This window comes from Copadichromis virginalis, linkage group LG18 (assembly GCF_057382275.1).
Source record: "Copadichromis virginalis isolate Kocher_CV1m ecotype Utaka linkage group LG18, C_Virginalis_male_GT1.1, whole genome shotgun sequence".
Lineage (NCBI taxonomy): Eukaryota > Metazoa > Chordata > Actinopteri > Cichliformes > Cichlidae > Copadichromis > Copadichromis virginalis.
Window position 1 is genome coordinate 16,864,689 of NC_140635.1, and position 16,784 is coordinate 16,881,472.

General features: G+C 38.2%; 1 protein-coding gene across 1 annotated transcript; it reads right to left on the minus strand.

Annotated features, from left to right (window-relative positions):
* Positions 1-116: 116 nt before the first annotated feature.
* tmie (transmembrane inner ear) lies at positions 117-14,688 on the minus strand. The gene is made up of 4 exons (XM_085439220.1): positions 14,368-14,688; positions 10,203-10,320; positions 4,768-4,917; positions 117-406 (listed from the first exon to the last, which is right to left on the minus strand). Exons 1-4 carry the CDS (start codon positions 14,476-14,478, stop codon positions 117-119), a joined length of 669 nt encoding a protein of 222 aa, XP_085295346.1. The 5' UTR covers positions 14,479-14,688.
* Between the last annotated feature and the right edge of the window lie 2,096 nt (positions 14,689-16,784).

The window sequence follows — 16,784 nt, forward strand, 5'->3', positions numbered from 1 at the left end:
CGCATATATTTTATTATCAATATAATATACAAATTCCACTTTAGAAAAAGAGTTTCAAAATGTTCCCAGTGAAAAAATTGGATTTTTTTCTCCCGGTATTTACAGAAAAGCAGAGTTTACTTTTGAGCTTTCTTGCCCCCTCCTTTAGCCCCTCCTTTTGCTCCCTTTTCCCCTTTGTCTCCCTTCTCTCCTGGTTTCTTCCCTTTCCCGTCCCCATCTTCCTTCTTGGATGCTCCCTTCTCGCCTTTTTCACCCTTCTTCTTTGTAGATGCGTCCTTTTCATCTCCTTTCCCCTCTTTGGCACTCTTGCCCTCTTTCTTGCCCTCCTTGGTCTTTTTCTCTCCTTTTTCAGCATCCACCTTCCCAGAAACTGTTTTTACCTCCTCAGTGGCTTCTGCTTTTGCAGCTGCAGGAAAAAAAAAGAAAAAGGGTTAAAGGCTTCACAGCGACATCAGGTATCGTCGACACTCTCTGCCTCTAATTTTAATTGGGTGGGAAAATTTAATCCAGCGGAGTGTTGGGCTAAGTAGGTTGAATATAATGAAGGCGCATCTGTTTCCACCTTTTCTAATAACCATTGTCTGTTTATTCTTTTAATGGGATTGTTTGAAGTGCTTAACAGATGAGAACAGGAGAGCCAAAGTTAACAATCAGGTTTGTTTTCGCTCATTATTATTCAGGAGGCGAGATCTTGAGGCTGAGGCCAACAGAGCTACTGAAGATGCATATCGCATAAAAAGCAGTTTAGTATTGGAGAACGATACATTTGAGTAAAATAAAATGTATTTTTATCTTGTCTCATCTTAAATATCACCCTGCCTGGCTCGCTAGCCCTATATATTAGCCCTCGTCTTTGTTTGATTTTTGCCAGATGTGTTGCTGGTATAAGTCTCCTCATCTTAATCTCAGACAGACACTAAACAAGGATATATCCAAGGTTATCACACTTTATCAACACTAAGTGAATATAAACTCCACCAACAAGGATTGATGGGCACCCAACAATGTAACACTCATTAGGACCAACTGTGAAAATTCCTCAAAGGACATACAGACGACGAGCTGGAGTGAAATATGGTTTCTTCTATTTTTTCTTCTTCTTTGTATGATTTTTCCAAAAGCTGCAAAAAACACTGGCTATATAATCAAAGGCCAAGAAACCAAATGACAAACACACACCAAATGTCAAAAGCTGCCAGAGGGACTCGGAGTAAACCTAAGATCATTCAGTCCCCCGTTTAGCTGAAGTGGGTGAATCCAGCTGACTTAAAATAATCAAGCAACCATAAGAATGTCTGTGAATAGATTTCTTTGTGTTTCCATATTTTGAAGCTGTCTTCTGCTATTATCCTCGACTGTAAAGCTCTTTTCTCTTGGTTTCTTCTAGAGCTATCAGACGGGTTATGATTGAACCTGGCGAGCAGAAACAAGCATTTAAATTTCCAACATTTTGATCCCATGTCCATCAGACTCATATGTCATTTAAATTCCAATGTCAGACATGTAGGCTTTGTGCCATTTTGCCAGTGTCCTGTTGTTTACTTACTGCGGTGGGTTAGTTTAAGGTTAAGAAAGGCTCTGACTCTCACTATTAAATGTCAGATGTTCAGCGTGGATAAAACTGGCACAATTTTTGATAAAACATGAAGGCTTAGTGAATTTTAGAGCTGTGACATTTAGAAAATTAAAAAGTGACTTCCATCTCAATAAGTGTATTAAGATTTTGACAAATTCAGCTAAAAATGGCCACAAAGACATCATAAACAGTGAGTGTTTAAGAACAATAACTTTTTATCTTGCCCTGAGATGGGCTTGTAATAAGACTAAAGTTGTTTTTGGAAGTCTTTGCGCATCAAACTATGTTTTCCTTACTGTCTGAGGGGGGCAGATGTGCGAGAAATGCATTTGATTTCTTACAAACAAAAGATGCAACTACTGGCTGACACACGGGAATGTCTTCATTTCCAGCTACTTGAAACTATTCACTTTGAGCTCCAGAAGCAGCAGCTCTGGATGAGAGATGATGGTAGATAAGCGAAGACGACAAATTGGAGGAACTGCTTCACAACTGTCTTCTGTGAGTGTTTCTGAGAGAGATGGGGAGAGAGAGATAATAAGTTGACGCTAACGCTCTGAGGCTTCCATCTCTCACTGTAACAGTAGTTGAAACAGATACAGGCTGTGAAGCCAGAGATGCTCACTACTTTCTTTCCACAGATTTCATTTTTGGAGCCAATATGCTTGAAGCTAGTAGGTGCATGCAAGTGACACAGGATGCCCGACATTTTAGTGGCGTGAAAACCAACTCGGCTCATTTTACAGATGCTCACAATATCTGCCTTTTTGTTTAGCTGCGTTTTTGTTTTATGTTTTTTTTTTTTTACTTTTATGCAATGAACCTATTTTATTCCTGATTTGTAAACAGATCTGATATCCACACACATATCCAAAAAATAGGAGTGGACACTTCTTGATCCTCATTTGTAACATTTAATTAATAATTCAGTGCTACTTTTACCGATTAGCCTACTTCGGGAAAGCATTTCATGAATTTGATGTTGCTTTGCATAATCAAAACCTCATTGTAGAAGAAAAAACTCGCAAAACTTTTAATCCTGAGCTCCATATTAACATATTTGCTGTCTTACATTCAGCAACACAGGATTCGTTTTATTTTCTTTACTTACAGGGCCATTTGGTTTGTCAGATTTTACTGCTTAAAAACTTGGCGTTGTGTCAGCTGGTTATATTCCCCGGAGAGAGGCAGCAATTTGCATGTTTGCTTGTGTGTTAGTGCTCCTCTTTTGTAAACCGTGTACTGTGGTGTGTTTTTTTTAGCACAAGCATATATGTTTTCACTCTTTTGTTTCCCTTCAGCCCCACTTCAAGACATATGGTCACTCAGTTTATAGCCAATAACAGAATATTTACTCCAGTGCATATTGGACCAACATTTTTTGGTTGACACTAGAGAGTATAAAACTCTGGATGCTTTGACCACAGCAGAGTCATCATGTGCCCAAATGCAGGTCTTATTTTAATAAATGATCACCTGGCAACTCAGTGACTGCTGATTGTGTTGTTTTTTCTTTTTTCTGATTTTTACAATAAATAGTTAATGTACTGTTACATGATATAGCACCTAGAGGAACAGGAAGTGACAGCTGTCTGTGGTTATTTGCCATTATTCTTACCTAAGAAAGCACCATCTTTGAGGAAACGCACCAAAGAACATTTGTAAGAATAAGAACACTTAATCGTTCAAATAATTAAACCCAGGAGTGCCGTGCAGATCGTCCATATACACTAGAAAAAGAGAGCGTGCTTGATTTGCTTTATTTAAAACCACTTTGGAGAAGCAAACAGACAGAGAGGGACGGGGACAAACACAGAGCACAAACAATAGATACGAGGCGTGGTACGTTCATTACAGTTTACAATGATTTTGTAATAGCAATATCCTGTCTTCAGAATTTCTGATCAAATCCGTTTTGTCTTGAAATCCACATTTTCATCAACATGAAGCAAAAAAATATTGGGACATTTAGGGACATAAGTACACAAGAACATACAGTATGGACTACAAAAGCCAAGCTGCCCTATAGAGCCAGAGTAGTTACATTCACAGAAGCAGCACAATACCTACTATTCAGCTCCATTAAAACTCACTATCAAGCAAAGTTTGGAGAAGTTAGATTAGATTGTACCGGTACTCTAATTTCTGACTAGTTCAAAAGTGATGAGGTAAGCAGCTGAATGAGAGATGCTCTTTTCTCGTTGAGCTTCTCTTAAATTTCATTCAAGGAAAACCAGATGCACTAAATATCGAACAGGCTGATGCATGTGTGATAAATGCAAGAAGGGGACTTTTAGAGCAGCTGCCAATGTGCATGCTATGTTTTTTTTTGTTAAAGCGATTTAGCCAAGAGGAGTGTCTGAAGGAAGATAAGAGCTGAAGAAAAGGAGGGGGAAAATATCATGCTGTCTCTGGCAAAGTGAGGGAGCTGGGATGCTCCTCACTGACCCTAACAACTGAGGGCTGGCTGTTGTTAGCACTCTGAGTTTGAACCTGCTCAGAGAGTGTCTGTACTGCAGAAGCATCAGGGGCAGCTGGAAGAGAAGAGAAGAGAAGAGAAGAGAAGAGAAGAGAAGAGAAGAGAAGAGAAGAGAAGAGAAGAGAAGAGAAGAGAAGAGAAGAGAAGAGAAGAGAAGAGAAGAGAAGAGTTTAGTACATGAAAGTATCAGAAGAAGACTTTAACCAAGTGTGAAACATTTTGTCAGGTGAAAAAAAAGAGACAGCAAAAGTTTAATAAATCAAAGCTATCCTAGAAAATAAGTTATGTAAAAAGAGAGCTGTCCTTGATCTTAATCACAAAGCAGAACTGCAATACTAGAGAGAAAAACTTCTGTGATTGTAGATAGAAACCCAAATTCCTATTGTAACTCATCCATACAGAACTGAAGTCACCAGTGTTACCCCCCCATCCATGTCTGCGATGTGCTTTGGTCTAAGGGAGTCTGATGTCTCTCTCTGTCTATCTCTGTGCACTTCACTAATGGTTCAAGAAGAATGCATGGAAAATTCAAGCAGTTATCCATCATTTCTCTCATTTGAAGGAACTGGTAGTTGAAGTATTTAAGGAGTAGGACAGTTCTTGTGAACTTCCGCAGCTGGTAGCTGGTACCTGCTTGCAATTATAACTCAATTATAAACCAATCTAATACTATCATATTAATATTTGAAAGATATGAGAGAGGGGTACTTACAGCCTGGGATCTCAGTCAGCTCATTAAGAGGTGGCACTGTCTCTAATGTGTTGGCGTATTTCTTGGCAGCCTGCCTTTGTGCATGCCTTGCTTCAATTTCCTTTTTTGTTCTGGGAATTCGGCATTTGAATATACAGCACAGAGTGATGACTAAAGGAGAGAAGAACAAGGATAAAGACAGGGTGGCGTTATTTGAATAAGACATTTTAATAACACCTTACATGATCAATAAGAACTTAAGGGGCAGTGGCAGTCACAATATGCAGTGGGGTCCAAAACACTGAGAATACTAAGGTACATTTTTATAAATTCCACATTACAAATGAATATAAGCAAAATACAATATATATTAACATTCTGACTGAATGTTTAAAAAATAAATAGATTTCAGAATATCTTTGTATTTGTTTGGTGTTTTGGTCGTCCTCCTCCCATTCTTTGATGACAGAAAGCAATCAAGCTGGAGGTGTGTGCAAGAAAATACCTTACCCTATCCTACCATTACCGGACAAAGTTCCAAAGAATGTTTTGTGACATGTTTTGCTTTGTCAGCATACAAATGCTTCCTCAAATATTCAGTGGTGAGTAAAGTCGAGCTACTGAGGAGTCCATGAGTGCTCCTTAATCCTGGTTCACTTGGACTCATTATCCTGCTGCAGTATGAATCTCTCTACACAAAGATGCAAACTAAGAGGGAGAAAATGTCTAAAAACGCCTGTGAGTGCTTCTTGTTCTAAACACATCCCTCAATGACTAACTGACTGAAACCGATGCTGACGTGTGATGAAGTTGCACCACAGCCACATGGCTGCATAATGAAGTGTAACTGTGTTACATGTTTAGCAGGCCAACTGTAGTTTTGCTGTGTTGGTTTGCTGTGTTGCTCTTCCCGGTCTCGGTACAGCCCACCTTCCAGTGGAGCCAGTGAGCAGCTGGCTCCACTCAGCAATCAGCTGTGGTAGTACTTAAGCTGAGGAGAAGACAGCCAGCGCCAGAGAGCTTTGTCCTGACAGGGACTGAGCTGTGGTGTTTGTTGCCTACTCCCTGGTGAATGTGAATTTTCTTCTGGATTGATGTGTTGAGCTGATCAGCTTCAAAGTCTGTTGCCGTATTTCATTTTGTTTTTCATGACAGTTGTTGCTTGGTCATGTTTTTTAAAGTTAAAATGGTGATAAATTTATTTATTTTGTCCCTCTAATTCTGCTTCAATTTCCCCGCAGACACCATTTGTTAGTTCCCCACATCCATTGGACTTACTGGTGACAGTTTTAACATTGATTGGTGTATTTTCTTTTTCTTTTGTAATTCTAGCTGGAGAGAAGGTACACAGCCACAGGATATGTTTAATAGCATCCTACATCTTGCATGCTACTTCTAGTCTTGCTCTCTCTTTCATCACTCAAACATGGCATGCTCAGCAGGGAGCGGTGAATGAAACATCCATAATTAATCTTTATTTACCAAAATGCTGGTTATGAAGAATCTAGTTAGAATGTTAGATTAGGTTTAGTCATATTTGCCCGTCTGGGTCTCTGCATGTGCGAGTGTAAAGTGTAAGTTTGTGAAAGGCTTTCTATTGTTACAAACCGCTGTGTGCACATTGAATAGGTTTTGTATATTGTATTGTTAAATTGTTGCTATGCTTTTATGTTTGTTACTGAAGCAGAAGCAGCCATGCATGTAGAGCCCTTTTACAGATTACATTGTCTATAGAAGTAGAGATAAAATGTTTGGTTGATTGAGCACAAAATTAATTAGCAACTATCTAGTTAATTTTCTAAAATAATTTTTAAAAACCATAACATTTCATGCATGAAACGATAGTCCTAGCTTTAAAACAGCCACCCCCCAGGCACTCAATAAACTATTAAAGATCCAAAGTATATACTTAGGATTTTTTTTTTTACTTATTTATTTATGTACACGAGGATAATTCATTCATGTCTTAAAAAGGCTCAGCTGTAACTCAACACCTTTGGCTCATTTTGTATATGCACATTGATGAATATGCAAATTAATCTGCACCTCTTCCCTGCATCTTTTGCCCACAGCCTCCACCTACACTCTCCCATGGTATCGGAAAGAGCTCTTGCAAGATGAAGTCAGACATAGAGACTGCCACTGTGTGTGCCTTTTTAAGCAAGAGAGGAAAACAAGAGGTTTAGGACACAGTCGGGACTTTAAGGGTAAGGGGAAAGAAAAAAATAACATAATGCTTAAAATATATGCAGCACATTGAAAAGCAGCATCAAGAACAAAGCAATTAAAAAGATTAAAACTGTCAGGGAAGCTTCTGCACACCAAATCCCCTCCTCGTGGCTCCATTTGTGTCTTCTCCACTCCTCTCCACGTGTCTCCAAGTGGAGCAGAGGACACACAAATGCACACAAATGGTGCAACAGAGAGCAGAGGGGAGCAAAAATAAAAGTAGAGCCTCTCAGGCGGAGATTATATTCATTTCAGGAAGTATGCATGTGCAACTGTGGACACGATGGAGGATTAGTTACTCTTGTTGTACCTTTTTCCCCATGAGTCTCTTTGATGACACATGCATGAAGGGCAAGTGGGCTCTCATACATGCACAGACACATGAAACGAGTGTAGATTAGGTGATCAAATAGCTAATAATGTGTCATTAAGCTATAACTTGTTCCCTATCACCTGCTTTGACAAGTTAGCCCCACTTTGCAAGTTCCCAGCTTCTTGTTTTCTTGGTTTGTCTCAATCATGTTTTAGAGACCGTTACTAGACACTGAAATTCCACAAATATTGCAAAAATATTTGGCCATGCCATCAATGCCTTTGCAGATGACATGTCTTATACACAATTTTAAAACCTGCTTTTCATTAATTGGGTAATGTTGTGAGGTTTGGGCTGTTGGTTGGACAAAACCATGCACTGGGGTGACATCACTTTGAGCCCTGAGATTTTTTAAATAATTTCAAACCAAATAATTGAGAAAAACATAATCAGCAGATGAATCGCCGTTAATAACCATAAGTTGTAAACATCACATTGTAAACGTCCACGGCAGACCCAGTGGCATTTCGATAAGTTTTTATTAATCCCTACACGGTTGCTGTACATTCGCACTCAGAGCTGCAGCTCTCCCGCTGCCAGCTCAACATAACACCAACAACAACAACCCAACCACAGGACCCAGTACAATATTTAAGTCGGCGGGGCATGATTGCGGATGCCGTGCAGGTGCGTTATTTTTGATTACTTTCTGTGCAGTGTGTCAGCTCAAATTTGGATACAAAAAAATTGAACAAAATTTGGTTTTTGCTTAACAAAAAAGTATTTTTGTCAAGTTTTGAAAGATTTCTTAAATATTTGTGTTTTCTTGTTTTTATGGCGAGGGTCTAAGAAATTTGTTAAACACTGTATGGATTAAGCTTTCAGTACTAATTACACTCAATTACTTTTTAAACCACTGAATAGCATCACCTATTGAACAGTTGTAGGTGTATAAATGAGTTTATCAGAAAAGCTACACCTGTGGCGTTCATGGATTTAATGGTTTTATTGAGGTATTGTACTTTTGAATCACTGATTTTGTGGGTCTGCATGCTGATAGATAGATAGATGATTGCTGGCAGCAGATGTCATATGTTTTTTGTATTACTGTACTGCCAATTATGTTAGCGCTTTATTTTGCTGTTCGGTGTTTTTATTTAGTTCCCTTTTGCATTGTTCACTGTAAAATCTGTATTTTGCATAGTTCGAGGATTCAGTCCCGTTGCTCAGTGTCTCCAGTGCTTTGGCCTGTGTTGGTCTCTAGTCAAAACTGTAGTTTGAATATGAGAATTGACTTGATGGATATTTGTGGATGTCATTTTTTTCTTCTTCTTCTTTTTTTTTTTTTGAGAAAATGCATGTTTACTAAATCTTTTCATAAATAGCCAGCCAAGACAGATAACCCACAGAGTCTGTTGTGGTATCTTCACTTAGGTCAATTGACTCCCAGTGGTCTATGAACAATGGGTGTGAGTTTATTTATGAAAAGAAGCCTATGATGAGTAGGTCAAATCAATGTGATGCCGGCTGAATACATGTCTCTGTGAAAGGTCAACATAGAGAAATAAGACGTGCATGGGGGAAATGCAGACTTGGTAGGTGGACAAACCATAAACTGTCAGCAGCTGCTCTGTCAGTGCTACAGTCCTGTCTGCTTGAAGGACCTGATGCTGCTAGCCCAAGTTTACAGTAGGGCTGCAGCTCTGGGATGAGTGATAGCGGTGAAGCCTGGGGTGGCACTACCAGATAGGGTTAAGAGGGATAAAGACAACTCCAGTGGAGAAAAAAGCTGCTAATAATAATATGTCGCTTCTTATCAGGGCCTTTCAAGGAGAACAGTCCTTTTGGCAAATATTCACAATGTTAGAAACTATCTAAGGATAAGACGAACACACCCAAACAGCCTATCACTTATGATCTGGTAGTTGGACTTGATTGATTTGAGCAGTGACTTTTCCCAGAAGAAAGTCAATGCTTTAAGTCAGACATTTCTTCCGGTTTCCAGTTTTATTTCAATTAAAGTATGTCTGAATCCTTAAGATGTAAAATCGTGCTGTAAAATATTATATACTGTATATACAGAATACATAGAACAGGTCAAAATAACACATTCTGCGTGGTTGTAAGTTTCCTTGTGTTACTGTGCAACCAAAATCCATGTTCTCAGAAAGGGCACATGGAGTGTTTACTCTCTGCATGAGTAGGTAAGTAGGCCCATGGCATTTTTGTGTCTAAGGCCAGTGGTCATGATAACCCATCATGGCACCAAGAGCTTGCATGAAAGCAGGGTTATTATTTTTTTGCTTGCACAGTGACATGTTTCACAGTGGCACTAGGACTGTTTATCAATCAAGTTCTTTAGGATGTGGTAAAATTATTATTTCATCTAAATGCACCGGGAGGTCATGTTTTCTAAAAAATGATTGGTGAAGTATCTCAAAAGCAAATGATGTGGTGTCTCCCCTACAGTATTCCTTTTTAATATGCAATTAATGATTAGCCCCGGCTGAACTGCATCAGGGAACAAATGTGTAACCTGCTAAATGTCATTATGCTACCACTGCCAATGTGAGCATGCCAAAGACTCCATTCAGGCCAAAATGCAGATAAGAATGAAGACTTGAACTGTTTTCTGAAACAAATCTGCCAGAATAAAACAAACAAACAAACAAACAAAACAAAGTATCTCTGCCCTCATCCTGCAGTTGTTCTTATCAGCTGCTTAGTGAAATTGTTCCATTTGCTGACATAATATCAGTATTATTGTGATAATCAATCACACTGTGCTTGATTATCACATCGTGAACTCATAATTGAGGACATTTGCATTCTGCGGCTACATCTCAAGATAGCTGTTTTCTTTATGAATGATTTGTGAAGGTGACAACAAAGTGATTTCCTGAGATATACTAACCAACTGCCAGAACAAACATGGAAAAGATACCAATGACCTGCCATAACCGCAGCCCCCAGAAAATAACGGTCTCTGAAGTGACAGGGTCGGGCTTCTTTGGGGGATCTGTGGGTAAAAGCTGTGGGCAAAAGAGAGAGAGAGAGAGAGCATCAACTGTTTTTTATATATCTGCACACAAACTAAAAATAAATCTTCACAAAAAAAAAAAGGATTAACAACAGTGCAAAGCTCAAGGAGCAACACGATCTTAGAGGACCTCAAATTTCAGAGAACTATTTTTAGTTTTCACTGTGATACTTCATTCTTTAGGCAATGCAGCATGTCAGTAAAGTACTTGGTGTTCGAGTTTTCAGTCACTCTGCAATCTTTTCTGACTCAAAGTAAAATGAAAAGTTTTTGAATCTGTCATATTGTCACAAAGCATTACCATTTAGATAAGAAATAAGGGTTGAAGTCAGACGGGCATTGATTCTTCAGCATACAGCTGGATGAAGCATTAAGGAATAATATCTGCCTCCTTTCTGTGAATTTACTACAAGTGTGCTGCCAACATCCTTGTACTGTATGTCCTTGTACAGCCTCACATTTCATTCCGAGCAATGTTAGCGCCTCAACATCATTTCAGTTATTAACAACAACTACAGTGTAGCTCATATTGTATTTACCTGGCAAGGATACTTTGGCAAATGTTTACATGTCCACAGATTGTAGATTTTCTTAACACAATTTCATGATAATAAAACATTAAAGGTTTATAGCTGATATCAAAATGAACCCATATAATGAACTCATATAATTATAGACACCATCTGGTGCTGGGATCGTATCAACCCTAAATGCCGTCACCACCAACTCATGAGTACACAGTAGTCATTACAACATTATTCCATCAGTAGGCAGTGCTGAGTCTTATCTTTGAACTCTTTCAGTTTGATGACACCTGTGAAATCACACTCACTGGGCCACAGAAACACATTTTGACAGCCACACGCATGCAGTACATTTGATATATAGATGTACTGTAAGAAAATCCCAAGAGACAAAGCAAACAATTATCAGAGCATTTTCTAACAAAATTGTTTAATCAATTATCGTACAAATAAAAAGGCTAATAAAATAAAATAAATAAATAAATAAAAAGGCATAAATATATGGATTTGGAAAATAAGTAAATAAATAGAAAATAAATAGCTATAAATAAAAACTAATTCCCTTGTTAACTTAGTGAATGGAACAGAAATTGTTGAAATCATTTTCAAATAATATATTAATCCATAAATATGTTGTTAAAATGAAAAATTGTATTAAATTAAATAAACTAAATGTATTAATAATAATTAATTAATTAATTAATTAATAATATTAATAAACCAAATGTATTAAATGAAAAATATATTAAATTTAAACATAAAGCCATCCATAAGTATGTAGTGAGTAAATAATTAATTACAATAATAAAATGTAGTTTGAAAAGAGAAATTGAACAGAACCCCCTGCTTCCTATTCCTGTATTCCTCTCATTTAGTCTTTCCTATACATGTTGATCCATGTGCTCCATTCCTAAAACAATTTGTGAATGTTTTGTAGCTCTCTTTTAAAAACTGCATTTTAATATACATTTTCATTATGTTCTTAGATTTATTTGTAACACTTTAAGATGATCAAATTGTATTTTTATGCAAAGTATTTATTGTTGCTTCATATTCAAAATCTTTTTTAAATCTCATATACTATAATTTTTAAAAAGTAATATGTAATTTAGTCAAATATTTAACTTTTGATTAATTTTTATTCTGAATGTATGTTTTCATATTGTACATTCTGTTAGTGTGACTGCATTTTATTTCTCTAACATTTTAATGACACTTTCAGTCCTCCATAAAAAGGATCTTTAGTATTTCTTTAAGGAAATCTCCCCAAACCCCCTGTATGTTTCCATGCCAGATGTGAACTTACATGGTCCCCCTTAAAAACAAGTACCCACAGTGACAGCAGTGAATGTGTTGCACAAGTTGCCTGCTTTCCATAAACTTTCTCAGTGTTCTGAGATGTCTCGCATGTTGTACAAAGTTTTTCTTGTTACCGTCCAAGACCAACTATTTTGTGATTTCAAAGCTCTCTCCAGAGCTGTGGATTAGGGAACAATAAGTGTAGAAACTGGCTGTAGTATGCGTTTGTCTTCCTGCTAGATCAATGACTTGGATCGGTACTACCACAGCCATCAGAGGGCCGGTTCCCTGATAAAATTACTGAGTAGATTTCTCCCTGTCTCCTCTGTATCGATCACTTGATTTGATGATACAAGGCTGTTTTGGAAACTCTACACTTTAGTCCATAAACCAACAGAGAACAGATCAGAAAATGGACATTATTGCATTTGTTGCCTTTATGTGTAACAGAATTATGAGATGAACCACAAAAAATCAAAGTTTCAAAAATAAACTAAAATGGTGATATCATACACGTGATAAACAGCAGCATAGGATGAGATGAAAAGGAAACAGTTGATGGGAAGGGTAAGTCAGTTAAAATACTAAAAAGGATGAGAGATGTCACTATCATACTAGAAATTAAAAACAAGCGCTCGTCAACTTCCCAGGATATCTCTGCTTGCTTTAAAAGCGCCAGTGCAAAAGGACCAGTTTGTTTACTCTAGTCTAAAAAGAACTGATAACAAGCAAACACGCCAAATGTGACAGTGTACACGGCTTCAGGGTGTCTGCACCGTTTATGCACTGAGCAGGATACAAGAAGGGCTGTGATCTTTAACAGAGAAGTTGCCAAAAAATGTTTTGTGTGTGTGTGTGTGTGTGTGTGTGTGTGTGTGTGTGTGTGTGTGTGTGTGTGTGTGTGTGTGTGTGTGTGTGTGCAACTCACTTATTGAGGATATTTTGCACATCTAATAAAACAACTGTTTTTCTTTAAGAGTGATTGTGTAATGCTAAGTACTTTCTTCCTGAGGACATTTCTTATTTTATTAATTATTTATTTGCCTTTTTTTTTCTTTCAGTGAAACAACAAGCACAAAATGACCTCAAGTAACCCCAATGTTAATGATTACATACCTAAATCTATAAAACATTTTTATTTGTTGGATGTTTGGCTGATTAGTTGGTATGTTAAATCTTCAAAGCCTTGATTGAATATTCTCCCTCAAATAATAGTTCTGATTTGCTCCGCTAAGGAAGACCTCTGGGGACTAATCAAGGAACATTAGTATAAGAACAAGGGATTAATACCTAAAAATAGAAAAGTGTGCACTTGGTTAAAAATGACTCAACATATAAGCGCAAAAGGCCAATTACTCAAGTAATGAAGTACAGGACCAATATTATGCACAAAGAATATGGACAAACAATTTCCTGAAATCTAAAGCCTTATATTTAATTCTACATTTAGCACATGCTTACTAGAAAATAGTTTTGCTGTCCTCTACAGCAACAACAAACATTATTATTATTTATTAACCATCTTCTGTCTCAAGCTCTTAAAAGGCATCACACAAACACCAAGAGGGAGACTGTTACTAGAAGTTTCTCGTGCTTTCTCTCATCTTTCTCTTAAACCTGTTTGCTGCAAACTGAAGTTCAGAGGATGTTGATGCAAAAATGAGTCATAGATAAACATTGGTATATTGTTTCCTTGTGGAACACATTAAATATCACACTATTAGTATTCAACACAAAATTCATTCACTTTCATGTTCCTGTAGTTGACTACTACTGATTGACTTGATGTTATAAGAATGTTTAGTCATGCAGTCATCATTTATTGTTTCATACCTAAGAAAATGGACTTCAGATCATTTTTGTAGCCAGGTCTAATCAAATTCTCTGAATGTAACTCTTTTTTCTCTATCCCGATCAAAAGCACGAAAACCCTTCGAGTACTAGTCACCTAGCTCCCCTCTAAGAGCACCCATTTAAACATGTGTGACATGGCTGTTCATGTCAGCCCATATAATATATCAGGGTTCAACATAGGTTCACCCTCTCCTCCTCCAATAAGGCAAGACACAACTACGGCGGCAATACAAAGGAGCATTAATCGTACACATTTAGGCTTCCCCTTAAAACGCCGATGTACCTGCACTCGTCACTTAGAAACCTCGAGGCTCTTTCTGAGAGGAACCTGTGGAGGACAAGGTGATGTATCAGGTTCTTACCTCAGGATCCGGGATCTGGGAGAACACGGAGGACAAACACTGAGACAGCAGCACTGTTCCCCAGCCCCGCAGTAGGAGCTGAGGCGGGCATACAGGCTGATCCCCAACCATTCTCTCCCCTCTTTCTCCCTGCAGCCACCCTGCCCCCTCTTCCTCTCTTCTTTCTCTGCCTGCACTTGCGCTGTTTACAGGACAGGACCACAATGGCCCTGGGTGATTAATAGTGACTATGGTGATGAAGTCTTCCTCCTATCCACGGTCATGTCTATCTGTTGCCTTTATGTCACACCAGAGCAGGAACCCAAAAGCACCGGCAGTCACCAGTGCAGCCAGCTGAAAACTGCTCCACTAGAATGGAGGGAACCAGCCCTGCAGTTAGGGTACATTAATTAATTAACAGACCTGGTGTGGTTTACAGCCAGCTCATCCTGCTGGGGACAGGCTGTTAACTCAGACTTGGGGGGGGGGGGATGAGGCTGGCCTGCACAGACACAGAGAAGCGAACGAGTGAGTCATCGCCTTTATTGCCCCTGGCTGAAGTGTAAAATCCTCACAGCCTCATCCTTTCAGTGTGGTAAAAGATGACGAGCCAAGCTGTCGTTTTCAAGTTGGACTTGCCTGAGGAAAAACGAATGACTTCTATGTGAAAATGAACACAACAGGGTAAATACTTGAGAAAAGAGCCAACACCACAAACCTACATTAACTCTATATCCAACTGCAGTGTTAAAGAGCTTTAAACTTTGCTGTCCAGCGACCTTGTTAGTGCAATATTGCCTTTATTGTAGCTCTACTTTAGTCTCCATCAAACCCTGAAACAATGCGATGCTCTGGTTCTGCTGAATGCTCAGTTTGCCTCTTAACAGTTTTGTTTTTGCATGTTGCAGCTGGCAAGTAAACCAGATAAGAGATGTGAAAATCAAATGATGTAATACCCCATGTGGAGCCTGGACGAATAAACTGTATGTGATAGTCCTCTGTAGACAAGAACCTTTGGATAACACACACTCAACTGATTGATTGTTAATATGAAATATTGATTAGACTGGCTGTTGATCTTGCTCTCAAACACATTTAATACTTTCCACAGCAATATCTGGTTTTCTGTTTTTGTAAGTCATCAGTTTCATTACTAATGGAACATAATGTCAATATGTCTTTTATTATCAATTATCCCACTACTCTCATCTGCTTCTGCTGTAAACGTGAATTTTCACAAATTTCACATATACCGCTTTATTAGTGGAGAATTACAGATTACATAAAGGTTTCTGTGAAATGACTGCAAAGAGACTGACTGACGCATCCTGCAGAGAGATGCTTTTCCAAATAGATTCGAGTATCATGCTGATGTCTCGGGGCACGTCTAATAGGCCCTTTGACACGAAATGTCATTAGTCAAAGTGGATTCGGTGTCATTATAGCTCCATTTTTGCCATCCAGCCCTTTTCACATTCCTGAGTAAGTCTTTAATTAACAGTGACAAAGTACCTTGTCTTTGAATGTTTTCTTTATAGCTAAAAACAGTCTGAATTGTCCCTGTAATCACCAAAGAAACAGGGACATCGTGTATTATTTAAACTGATGGGTGAACACACACTTCTGTTCCTCCATCACACTTGAATCTGACTTCCCTGATCAAAATCACTGAGAAACATACACTACTTTAGAAGGCAGAAGCCCCATCCTGAGGGGGTTTCGGTGATAATGACAACCCTTATCTGCATGCAGAATTAGTCAGAAATAGCTCCCTGTGATTGGCTTTCTGACAGAGGTGTAGGATGTAATCACTATACCAGTGCAGGATCTGTTAGGTCCAACCACTGGTGTATGAAAGAGCCTTTCTTGTTGTTTAATGCAATATGCTTGCACAAAGCTTCTTTTTTGTTGTTGTTTTTTATTTTTGCCATGAAATTGCTATTCGTCAAAAAATGTTATCTCACAGGCAGTTTAAAAGAAGTCTTTGAAATTGTGTTCCCCTCACAGACTATATATATATATTACACAGTGAGTGTCTCCTCTCTAGCTTAGCATTATATTTATGCGGCAAGCAGGTCTGCTGGGAAGCAACCCTTAGTGATAATGATGCTTTGTTGTGACATTTTATATGTAAAATGAGATGGTTATGAAAGACTGAACAGCCAATTCACACCCATTACACATTTGTTTTTGTTTTTTTAACCAAGGTTAAAGTATTAAAATGAAGCACCAGCTTCATATTTTACATTTGAAGCACTTCACATATCTACTGAGTGCACCTCAAAGCCCTGAGCAAATCCAAATCTTGTTTGATTCTATACCACTGTGATCGTAATTGATGGTGAGCAAAAATATTTATACAACAACATATCGCTTTGTTTTCTCTAATGAATATTGATACACTGGTGCCAAATGCATTAGATGAGACTTCCTGTGGT

What these genes read in the sequence shown, in the direction of transcription:
- tmie (XM_085439220.1), bottom strand. Translation starts at nt 14,478, where the DNA reads ATGGTTGGGGATCAGCCTGTATGCCCGCCTCAGCTCCTACTGCGGGGC. An exon ending in CCCAGATCCCGGATCCTGAG is followed by an intron (nt 10,321 to 14,367) that starts GTAAGAACCTGA and finishes TTTTGCCCACAG; the next exon opens with CTTTTACCCACAGATCCCCC. An exon ending in CATGTTTGTTCTGGCAGTTG is followed by an intron (nt 4,918 to 10,202) that starts GTTAGTATATCT and finishes TCTCTCCTTTAG; the next exon opens with TCATCACTCTGTGCTGTATA.